General features: G+C 43.2%; 1 protein-coding gene across 1 annotated transcript in view; it reads left to right on the top strand.

The window, feature by feature from the left end:
* lrrc4ba (leucine rich repeat containing 4Ba) overlaps positions 1-11,578 on the top strand; it is a 35,123-nt gene extending 23,545 nt beyond the window's left edge. The window contains exons 2-3 of the mRNA XM_053444396.1: positions 4,055-4,599; positions 7,394-11,578. Coding sequence (XP_053300371.1) covers positions 4,354-4,599; positions 7,394-9,352 — 2,205 coding nt within the window. The 5' untranslated portion in view covers positions 4,055-4,353 and the 3' untranslated portion in view covers positions 9,353-11,578. The remainder of the gene's footprint in view (positions 1-4,054; positions 4,600-7,393) is intronic.
* The last annotated feature ends 498 nt before the right edge of the window (positions 11,579-12,076 follow it).

Raw genomic sequence — 12,076 nt, 5'->3', positions numbered from 1 at the left:
GCTGCATCCCCCCCCGCCGCCGCCGCCGTGTGTTGCAGTCGCTGCAGTTGTCGTCCCACCGCCGCTGCCGTCGTCCTGTTCTGTCTGAGCGGAGATGATGCCACTGATATGATTTATCATGTCGTCCTTGTGTGTGTGTTTTAATGTCATTGAACTATACTGCGTACACATTATTGATTAATCTCACCCCCACCTCGCCTCCCACCCATCCAGCACTCAGGAGAAACCTCCCTCTCTCTCTCTCTCTCTCTCTCTCTCTCTCTCTCTCTCTCTCTCTCTCTGTCTCGCTCCCTCTCTGTGTCTCCACCTGTTTCATATTCATCCCCTCATATTGTCTCTTGCCTCCATCTCTCCGTTGCTCTCTGTTTTATATGCGTCTCTGTGTTGTCATTCCCCTCCCTCCATCTCTCTCTATTTTATATTCATCTCTCTATTGAAAACCCATCTCTCTCTCTCTCTCTCTCTCTCTCTCTCTCTCGCTTTCTCTCTCTCTCTCTCCCTCTCTCTCTGTCTCGCTGGTGATTAATATTAATGTGTCTTCTTCCTCTCTCCCTCCTTATTTTTCCCTCTTCCACTTTTTTTTTACCTATCTTTTTACTGATCTCTTTTTTGCTCTTCTCACTATTTATACCTCTCCCTGGGTCTTTATCCCTCATCATCCCTCTCACTCAACCTTTCCTCAATCTGTCTCCATCGCTATCTCTTTATTTCTCTCTCTCCCTCTCTCTTTCTCCGGCCCGCTCTCTGCAGCTGTTCAGTATTCATCTATTACTGTAGTGTTGATAATTCCCTTCTCTGCCTGCAGCCATACAGTCATCTATCAGATTAATAATCCTTCCCTCCTTCTCATTCTCTCTCTCTCTTACCCCCGTCTCCTTTCTTACTGTGCCAAGCGAGGATGCTCAGCGTTTCAAATGAGTTTGCGTGTCAAAGTCCCGTCATTACAACCATCATCATTGATAACCATATCCATATTGCTGGATGCCCTTATTTGAGGTTATTCAGGTCTAAACAACCTCTAGAGGGGGATTTGCTCTCCGTGCTGGTAGAGCCGGACTGAATCTAAACATTAGTGTTGATGTAGACTGCACCATTCGCTACCATTCTCCAGCCCCTGGCGCACACAATGCTGTTCTTATACAGGACGGAATTTGCATTTTACTCTATGCTGCTGTTGCTGCAAAAAAACACTTTTCCTACTTGGATTCAGCCTAGTGATGTTTTCCAGAGCGGGAACCTGCTTTGATAAGTATGAGTTTAAATAAGGGGATAGTTCAACCAAAAATGAAAATGCACTCTATCTACTCCCCACTGTGCTGATGGAGGGGTGGGTGATGTGTTTGACTCCGCAAAACACTTATGGAGTTTCAGGGGTAAACAGAGTTGCAGCCAAATCCAATACAATTGAAGTAAATGGCGACCATTCCTCAAAATAAAATAAAATAAAACATACTGCTTCTGTTGTGTCATCAAAGTGCCGTAGGCAAAGATATTCAATTTCCACTCGAAACAGTTTAACTTCCACCATGTTTTTAGCCTAAATGTTCTCTGTCGGGTCGGCAGACACCTCACCTGGTAGAGCTGCTGCCCCAATGAACTTGCAGAGACCTGGGTTTGATTGCGACCCGCGACCATGTAAGCATGTCCTCCCCACTCTCTCTCTACCCCACTTTCACAAGCTTACTCTGTCCTATCCATTAAAGGCGATAAAAAAGCCCCCCCCCCTAAAAATAAATAAATAAATGTTTGCTGTTATCCCCCTCCTAATTACTGCTGCAGTAACTGCAGCTATCACGAGTTCTCGCAAGAGCTGCACCAGTAACTAGGAGGCATAGTGGTGAGTCTATAGAGTGAATTTTCATTTTTGGCTGGACTATCCCTTTAAAGGTGCACATTCAAACATCAATATGTCATTGTCTTGTTAATTGCTGTACCGTGGTATAATTAGTGTTAACAAATGTTGCTTTCACAAAGTGGAGATTTTTTTACTTGAAAGGATTGTGAGGACTACCACAACCACAAAGATCACTCTGCCAACGATCGGCGATTCATTTTGTTTACCAGAGAGCAAACACGATGTCCCTTTCTAAGCATGCTGTGGTTTTCTTCTACTACTTTTTCACAAAAACTAGTGGTTATATGCGGGTTATTTAAATCTGCCCGGGGAGTCAATGTCGACAAAAGGAAAAGGGGGTTTAGATAGTAGGTCATCTATTGGAGTGTAGTGTTAGTGATGAGCAGCATATTGGTTGACATTGGCTGTGTAGTTCCCTTACCACAATAATTATGTATACAGTCTTGTACCTTAGCCTTTTTCCAATATTTTTTTAGTTTTGAATCAAAAATGATGTGGTCACGATTCAGCTGGTAGCTGGTCGGCTAAAACCAACAGGATTTTCTCAAAGGTCTGACATGGAGAAGATGAATGGAAAAGTTACTTATGAAACCAGATCTGTTGTAAAAGTTGGCGGTCACTGTTACGCTCTACTTGTGCCCTTTTAAGATACATGAAGCTGTTTATCTGTTCACCCTTTAAGGAAGACAACATTGGGATTCACATTGTAAAGAGTGATTTATTCATAGGTTGTAGTTTTAGACTCACTCGTATTTCAGCCATGAGTTCCCCGAACCACATGTCAAGTTCTTTAGTTTTTCATTGATCCTGTGGTACACATTTATTAATACTCTTTTCACATTTTACCACATACAGATTAAAAATCATACATGATTTAATTATTTTATTTTTGATTATTATTGTTATTATGTGGTAATATCCTCATTTGGCCTCCCTTAGATGCAGAAAAACCTGATCTAATCTACAATTTTGATAATTTGTTTAACAATCAAACTCATTAATCAAGTGAAGCTTTAAAAACATGAAAAAATATAATAAAACTTTTTGTTTTTCTTTTCTGATGGAAATTTAAAAGGTTGGATGCTCTGCATTATTTCACTTATTTATGAAAAGCACACTTCTTCAGGCTACTAGTAGTGGTCTGTAGGCAACCCTGCCAGGATGCTTTGTTATTTGAGGAGCAGTTAAGTTCAGTAACTTGCTGCTATACGCTAGTTAAATTAAGTGCATCGTGTGGATTATCGTGTATTAATAAGCAATAACAATGTAACATTAGCATGCTAGCTCCAGATATTTCTGCAGGTGTAAAGAATGACCACAATACATTGAAACGAAATTAAACTAACTTTAAATCCCTATTAATGGAGAAAATCCTACACTCGTGGGTCTCTCTTGCCAGTCATTTGCAAGGCATTCTGGGAAATCTGTAAAGACCTAACACTTGCCCCAAACCCTCCATCCCAACAAGAAGTAGGACACCCTACCCCTCCGTTTGGCGCGTTCGCGTGCAGGGTGAAGAGGTGAAATGGGATAGGCCCTGATATCCTTCAAAACACATCTGAAAATCTTCCAAGATCATTTTTCCTGAAAACATTTGAGCTAATATTTTACATTGATTAATTGAATGCATCACGAAAAAACTTGCAATACTTTATGCTCTGGAACAAACCATTTCCACAGTTAATCGGCCTTGGGAACTCTAAGTGGAAATTATGGTAAAACCACAATTGCTTTACCGTTTCAGTTTGATGGTGTGTGATGCAGCTGTTTACAATCATAAAAAATTATTCAAAAATGTATGTCTTTCTGATTTATTCATGTGTACATGCTGAATGCAGTCCTGTAAAGTCGGAACATATCCTGCTGTCCTACTTAAAATTGAATGGTTTCGTATTTCCATTCCAGCACCTTGAACCATTAATTACAGAAATCGGCTTCCACCTGCCCTGGGTGTAAGGATTTGATTTCTGACAAAATGTCTGCTCAGGGATTATGTGGGATTTGATATGAGCAGAGACAAAGAAGTTCTAATGCTTCTCACAGATTTTTAGACAGTCTGTCCCATGATAAGCTGCACTGTAGATGTCTACCTATTATTTGCTCTATTCATTCTCTGTTGGTGAAAACATGGCGCGCAGTCTGTGTTCTTGCTTTAATATCTGCTCTGTCTTTGTCTCTCTCTCTTTTGTTCTTCCACAGTAACTCCTGGGTTCTTCTCACTTCACAAAAAGCCTCAGTCGAATCCCCAGACAACACACGGGAGGAAAAAAAAGGGAATAACATCTGTTTATCTGCATATTTCTATGTTGAAAAAATCAAGAGGAAAACGCACAGAGATCGACAGAGGACACAAGACATCTCAAAGGATGTGGACTTAGAAAGAACAAATTGCCAGTGGAGTACGAAAGGGAAAGTAAACCTCTTCTCGCAAATCCACCAGAGTGGAGTCACCTCACCTGTACCTTCGGATTAAAGAGCAGGGTCATGTCCCAGTTGCCATGCGCATCGCCACGCTGACCTGCCTTCCCGGCCCTTCCCCCTTCCTCTTTCTATTGGCCCAGCTGCTATTGCGGCTCCTCCTCCCTGGGCCGGAGTTGGTAGGAGCCGCTTCCTCCTGCCCCTCCCTCTGCACCTGCTCCAACCAGGCCAGCCGAGTCATCTGCACCAGGCAAAACCTGGAGCAGGTGCCCGAGAGCATATCTGTCAACACGCGATACCTCAATCTGCAGGAGAACTCAATACAGGTAAATACTCACTCGTCAGGTCAAAGCATGTCTTCTGAGTGGTTACTTTCCCATGTGCCTTGTTTGGTCCGGACCTCTGGACGTTTCATTAAAGTCTGATCCAAATTAACTGGTGTGAAAGTTGTCTCGGACCAGGATCAAGACCAACTAACACAAATTGTGTCCAACACAATACCCCATGTGGTTTGTGTTGTGCACGATATACACAGCAAAAAGTATAGAACACAAATATGGCAGAGATGCACATATAGAGATGATAACTAATGGTCTAGGTGTCGGTAAAACGTCTTTTAGTTTAAAATAAATGTATATTTTATTGCTCCAACTCGCATCAAGCAGAGTAATTTAATGCTTGTCTGAAAGTATTATTGATTTCTTTTGACTGCCGGTTGTTTCTCGAATAGCGATGACCGAGCGGAGGTCATGGTTCACTCTGGTTTTTATTTACAACTGCATCACAACATAAATAGAACACGTCGAAAACACACATTCTATCATTTCATACATGCCAATGGGTCTAGTTTTCACAGTCGACACATCTTAATACAGTTATTGATTTCATTTATTGTAAGTGTAGCCATATAAGTTATTGATAGAAGAGACATATCCCGTGTGGCAGACTGAGGATTTTCTCCTTCAGAGTGCTCAAATAAATCGACACAGACCTGATTATACTTATGTGTCTTTTTATACTTATATATGCATTATTTTATTTGTTCATTTTCTAACCATTATAATAAGAACCTTAGGCAGGAACAGATGTTAGGATTAACTTGTTGATACAGGTTTTCTCACAGAACTTAAGTTCAGAGAATAGACAGGAAAGTAAGGGGTGATAATGGTAGAGAAAGTGCAGTAAAGCCTCGCCTGAACTGAGGGAATATTTTATGAATTGAAAGCAAGGCGTATTTCTATGACACAGTGCTGCCTTTTGTATGCATTACCAATTTATCTAGAGTCCCTAGACTGTGTTTTTTGGCTTTACAGCTGCAAGGGAAGATCATTTAACCACAGACCATCGATACAAAGCACACGAGTCTCTACATTTATAAACACAGTGGTTGGAGTTTACTCTTTGCAGCAGCATTTGAAGTAATTGGATTCCTCCTCATGGTGCTGACAGTGCTTTGTTCTTTTTGTGATTTAAAAATTCATTTCCACTACATTAATGAAAAGCAACGAGTATCCTAGACATTGTTAAAATTGTCTAGTGCATCTCTAATCATGTCAGACTGCTCTGTGCATCAGGCAGAGCAGTCTGATATCCTCTATTCCTCAGAGGAAACATCTTATTAAACGTTATGTGATGGTAACGGAGCATAAATGGGACATCATGCAGCATGATTGTGTGTGTGACGGTTAAAGCGATGCTGCTCACATTGAAGAAAAGAGTAAAGAACTAATAACAACATTTGTTGTGTTTCATTTTTAGCCTTCACATTTCGATTTGGTTTGTCATATCCTGCAGGCCCATTTGAAATGATTAAAAATCTAAAAATGTTTTAACACCTGAAGGCATCCTAGATTCTCTGGCTTATTTTGTCCTACACTGAGAGTAAAGCCTTGACAGCTCCCACCTCCTCTTAACATCCCCACTCCTCTCTCTCTCTCTGGCCCCCCTTTGCCTAACCCCCCCCCCCCTGCTCTACATACAGAAGAGGCGATGGCCTGACTCCAGGAGTCTCTGTGTGTCCCACAGAGGGCTTTGGCCACACATATCTCAAACAGTCACAGATTTAAGGGGCTTTTGGTCGCGCTCACGTGCTGTCTGTCTTTGACTTCTCGCCAAATGAGCCTGGGTTGGATGGACGGCAGCGATGCTAGTTTGTAGCGTACAGGACCTGCAGCTCCCATGTTTCACAGAATCGTGTCCTCCTGGAGAAAAAGATTGATTTCAGTTGTTCATCTGTGAAATGGGTTAAAGAAAACAGTCACACAGAATATTTTGACTGTTTTCTTTAATTAAATTGGTTTCTTAGCTTCGTCTCTGTGGTGATTTGTACTGTCACCTCTTGTGAATAGTCCAACACTGATAATCAGTGTGTTATCAAGGGATTATAATGTGTCATTACAAAGTCCCCAGAGTCTCATTGAATCAACAGAGTGAAAGTAACTTCTGTGTCTAAAGCCTGCACTGAAATAGGGTCAGTGTTAGGAATATGAATGGGCTCACAGTAGGTTTACCATAGTCCTTATTAGCGATGGAACCAAAAGTTTATTTTCTGCTTTTGATCACATTTGTTGAACGTAAGTCTGTTAACTACAAATTAGGCGTGATCGCTGATTCTTGCCTTTTTTTAATCTCACAACTTCTGCTGGTCTGTGTGTATTCTTCGTCAACTTATTGATATATGAAGGGAAACAAAATCAAAACAAGATAACTATGCTTATTAGCTGTTCAGGATTATGGTTTGGGGTTTTACTGTACAACGATGATTTTAGTGGATCAGGGTATTCGGTAAAACTCTCTGTCAGTTACCTGATGGCTTAGTCGCGTGGAAGAATGTTTAACTGGCTCATGTCACTATCAGCAGTTAGTGTCAGTTTGTCTGAAAGCCCACTTTCCCCTGCAGGCATCAATAATAGCCACTAAGATGAAGAGATTAGCTTTTACCGTTATGAGCAGAGAAATTCACTATTTACATCTGCATAGGTTGTTTATTAAAACATATGTTTTGCCATATTAATTACATTTCCATTGTCAAATTGACACAAAAATCAAATACTTCAATATCTGTTTGTAATCTACATTCTACTTCTTGTACAGTAACTTCCTCATTGTATATCTTTACAGATTATCAAGTCTGACACCTTCAAGCACTTGAGGCACCTCGAGATCCTCCAACTCTCCAAGAATCAGATCCGTCAGATTGAAGTCGGAGCATTCAATGGCCTCCCCAACCTCAACACGCTGGAGCTCTTCGACAACCGCCTCACACTGGTGCCATCACATGCCTTTGAGTACCTCAGCAAGCTGCGGGAGCTGTGGCTGCGCAACAATCCCATTGAGACTCTGCCAGGCTATGCCTTCCACCGCGTGCCCTCGCTTCGTCGCCTGGACCTGGGTGAGCTCAAGAAGTTGGATTTCATCTCTGATGCGGCATTCGTGGGCCTCATCAATCTACGGTACCTGAACCTGGGCATGTGTGGACTGAAGGACATTCCCAAATTGACAGCCCTTTTGCGTTTGGAGGAGCTGGAGCTGTCTGGAAACCGACTGGAGATCATCCGACCCGGCTCCTTCCAGGGCTTAGAGTCTCTCCGCAAGCTCTGGCTCATGCACTCACAGGTGTCGGTCATTGAGCGTAATGCCTTCGATGACCTGAAAAGCCTCGAGGAGCTTAACCTGTCCCATAACTCCCTGCACTCCTTGCCCCATGACCTGTTCACGCCCCTTCACCAGCTGGAGAGGGTACACCTTAACCACAACCCCTGGGTCTGCAACTGTGATGTGCTTTGGCTTAGTTGGTGGTTGAAAGAAACGGTGCCCAGCAACACCACCTGCTGTGCCCGCTGCCATGCGCCGCCATTCTTAAAGGGCAAGTACATTGGAGAGCTTGACCAAAGCCACTTCACCTGCTATGCGCCTGTCATTGTTGAACCACCGACAGACCTCAATGTCACAGAGGGTATGGCCGCTGAACTCAAGTGTCGCACAAGCACCTCCACGACATCTGTTAACTGGATAACCCCTAATGGCACTCTAATGACACACGGCTCTTACAAGGTACGGATTTCAGTCCTGCATGATGGCACGCTCAACTTTACAAATGTCACCCTGCGAGACACAGGCCAGTACACCTGCATGGTCACCAATGCTGCTGGCAACACCACAGCAACTGCTGTCCTCAATGTCACTGCTGCTGACGCCAGTGTCAACTACACCTACTTTACAACAGTCACTGTGGAAACAGTAGAGACCATAGGAGATGAGGAGCCTGCGCTGGTTGCCACCAATGAAACCATCATTCGAATTCACCCTGGCCCCACTCCCACGCGTCACTTGTGGCAAGATGGTTTTCCCACCACAGCTTCTTCTCTGTCAGGTGGCTGGTCCTCTACTACTCCCCGCACCACCCGACCCAGCTTCACTCCGCCCATCACTGAGCCGGGCTTCTCAGGTCTAGATGATGTGATGAAGACCACCAAGATCATCATTGGCTGCTTTGTAGCCATTACTTTCATGGCAGCAGTGATGCTGGTGGTGTTCTACAAGTTGAGGAAGCAGCACCAGCTGCATAAACACCATGGCCCTGCTCGTGCCATTGAGATCATCAATGTGGAGGATGAGCTTGGGGCCGGGGCAAGTGGCAGAGGCAGCGGCATCTCAGGAGGCTCCACCGTTACGCAGAGTGGAAGCAGTGGAATTGGAGGTGGCCAGAGCCTCCGGCTGCACCATCCGGAGATGGTCAACCTGCCGAACCTGGCTCGGTCAGAGCACCTCAACCACTACTACAAAACCCATCACTTCAACAACAACATGATGGGCCTGGGCATGGGCACAGTCTCCGGTATGGGCCTCAACAACAACAACAACCCCTCATCCTGCTCTCAGAACACATCCTTATCCTGTTCCCAGGTTCCAACTTCCACATGTGGAGGAAATACCACAGGTGGCACCTTACCCTCCCCTGTACCCCTTCCCCAGCTGGGTCTCCACAGTTCTCTGAAAGGCCTCATGGGGAAAGGCCAGAATGAGCCACTACTTTTTAAGAGTGGCTCCAAAGAAAATGTGCAAGAGACTCAAATCTGAGTAAAAGTGAGAGTGGAAGTAAGAGTTAAGGAGAAAGGGATGCTGGATAGAGACAATGACACAGAAAGTGTCTGTGAGTATATGAGACTGATTGTAGCCTTCTGTCCTCATGGACAGGTTCCAGCAGACATGACATTTCACATAGTCACTGCTTTGTGGGAGAAGCAGATAGAAAGACTGAAGAAGACAGAGGCCAATATCTGATCACTAGGCCCAGAATAGCTTCTGCACATAATTTTTAACGAAACAAACATTTATAAAATACACCAGAAACATCAGAATCATTCAGTTACCTGTGCAACCTGCTAAAGTCTTTGCCAAAGTCTAAGATCAAGCCAACTATTTCCATATGCGTCCACAATCAGAGTGGAAAGCTACAATGTGCACATGAGCAGTGATCCTCTAGGTTTTATACAGATTCGTATATTTCCAGACATATTCAGTGTACGTATTTGGAGGGCGATGTGATAATGGCCATTGACCCTGTTGTTAGATTATTGTTTGTCAGAGACACTGAATAACAAACGAATGGTTTGGATGAACGGAATGGGCCCCAGGTTTCCAGGAAGCGAGATTAGAGCGGTGTAGCGATTCTGTCCAGGACACACGTATCAGACCTGGAGTTTGCAGGGAGACAGATCAACAACAGTGGTTTCACTCTCCCTTTCTCCCTTTTTTTCCCGTTCACACCTTACTGGCTACTGTCTTCTCTGGTGGGTTAATCGTGGGAGGAGAAAAAATCCCATCGCAAAAAGGACAACGAGCGATAAAAGAGATAAAAAGTGACTGAAAGTACATATTATATATACCGTAAATATATTTTCATTCAAATAAATAAATTATAAAGAGTCCTTATCAAGCTTCAGACTGAAAACTACAACGTCTGAAGAATATATATATTAAAAAAAAGAAAAAAAAAAGACAGATGTTGTAGTTGCCCTCCCACAACTACTCTCCAAGTTGGAACAAGATGACCGCCCAGACTGTACTGCTAAAGGACACACGTGGCACAGAGGTATTTCATGAGATGGAGGCAAAACTAAAAATCTTGCACAGTAAATTTGAGTGAAATTATTTTGGTCTCCACTGTTTTTGTAGCTGCACAAAGTGTCCACCCCCCCCCCCCCCCCGAAGCATTCACATTAAAAAGATCATTGGTGGATATAGGATCTTTGTGATACTACCACGAAAATATGAACTACAACTATAGCTCCTCATCATTTGGTATCCAGCTCAGCTGCAGTATTAATAATAATGATCATAATGGTAATAATGATAACAAGCTTGAGCTTTCTTTTGTTATTTAAAGATCGACACAACACAATGATCAACAGTATGTTATGTATATTACTAAAAACTTGCACATGCTACTTAAGCATGCGCTGGAAAAAAACAATTCTAGATTTGATCAGCATTCGGTTTCAACATATAAGATCCATCACTACGGCACATGACATATTATTGTTGTGTTATCATTATTAGCGTTCCCATGACTATTATTATTACTACTGCTTGTTCATACAAATAGCTGGGTACATTTTTTTCATTTGTATTTGACACTGAAGTTGTGTTATGACTGATGCTGTTGGACTTCAGCTGGTGACCAGCAGTGGGGCGGACTCTTCGTGCCACTAAGTGAGCTCCACATGCATCTGCAGGAAATAACCTGGCCCTCAAAATGGCTCCCTCCATCCAGCCCCCACTGACTTGTCTGCGCCGATGTCTCAAGCAGTCAGGACCCCTCATGTCACCACGCATCAAAAACAGGACATGAACCTTTTGATGAAGACTGCTCCTTTGCAGAGGATAATTTCACAACTGTATCTCAGTGTTGTCGTGTGTGAGTGGATTTCATGGCAACAGGGAGCTAAATGGACGACAGGCATTGCCAAGCATTTTTAAAGGTAAGCGCAGCTCGTTGGGCGAAGGAGAAGGTGACATAAAGTACAGTATACAGTGGTGGGTGAATTTTTTTCTAAAGAAAAAGACAATGAAATGAAAAAATATAGAACCTTATAGATCTCTTTTAAAAAAACAAACTATTATAAGTGTTTTTCATTTTGGGTTTTTATCTAGTTTGGATTATTTTCTGTTTTTTTAAAAGTGTTACCTTTATTGTAATATTGTTATTGTTATTATAATTAGCTAATTACACTGGTTATAATTATGAGAGATGTTCTGTTAGCAGAGGTCACTTTGAAAATTAAAAAAACCTGGCACATAAAATAGCAGTTGAAGTCTGTGAAATTTGGTGGCTATTTTTTATTTTTACTTTTGTTCTTATCATCTTTAATTGTAGTGATGTTTCCCTTCGGCTCTGCTCGAGAGGAGAAACAGCGAATGTGAACTGGTCGGCACTGGCTCCTTTTTCTGTCTGCACAGGGGGAAATAGGAAAGACCCTGCTCTGGTTTACAAGCTCACTCACACTCGCTCTGTGTTTTCCTGAATGTCATCGCCATCCCAGTGCTCGGAGTGCGACTGCGCCATGTCAACACCGCGTTGCCACGACTACGAACTCAGACTAATGCGCCAAACGGCATGACCACCGGCGCAACGCGAGGCACCTCGCTGCCCCTCGTCAGTCAGGCTCCCTCGAGGTGCCATATCTCGACTAGTCGGCCAGTGTTCCTTCAGTGGTAGCAAATCAACCTGAGCATTGTACCCGTGTCCTCACGTAAAACGCCCCCCCCCCCCCCCTCCCCCCTCTACTCCTCCAGCACCAA

The sequence above is a fragment of the Pleuronectes platessa genome, chromosome 16 (genome assembly GCF_947347685.1).
Source record: "Pleuronectes platessa chromosome 16, fPlePla1.1, whole genome shotgun sequence".
In the NCBI taxonomy this organism is placed as follows: domain Eukaryota; kingdom Metazoa; phylum Chordata; class Actinopteri; order Pleuronectiformes; family Pleuronectidae; genus Pleuronectes; species Pleuronectes platessa.
The sequence above is the reverse complement of the archived record's forward strand: the minus strand, read 5'-3'. Positions and strand labels throughout refer to the sequence as shown.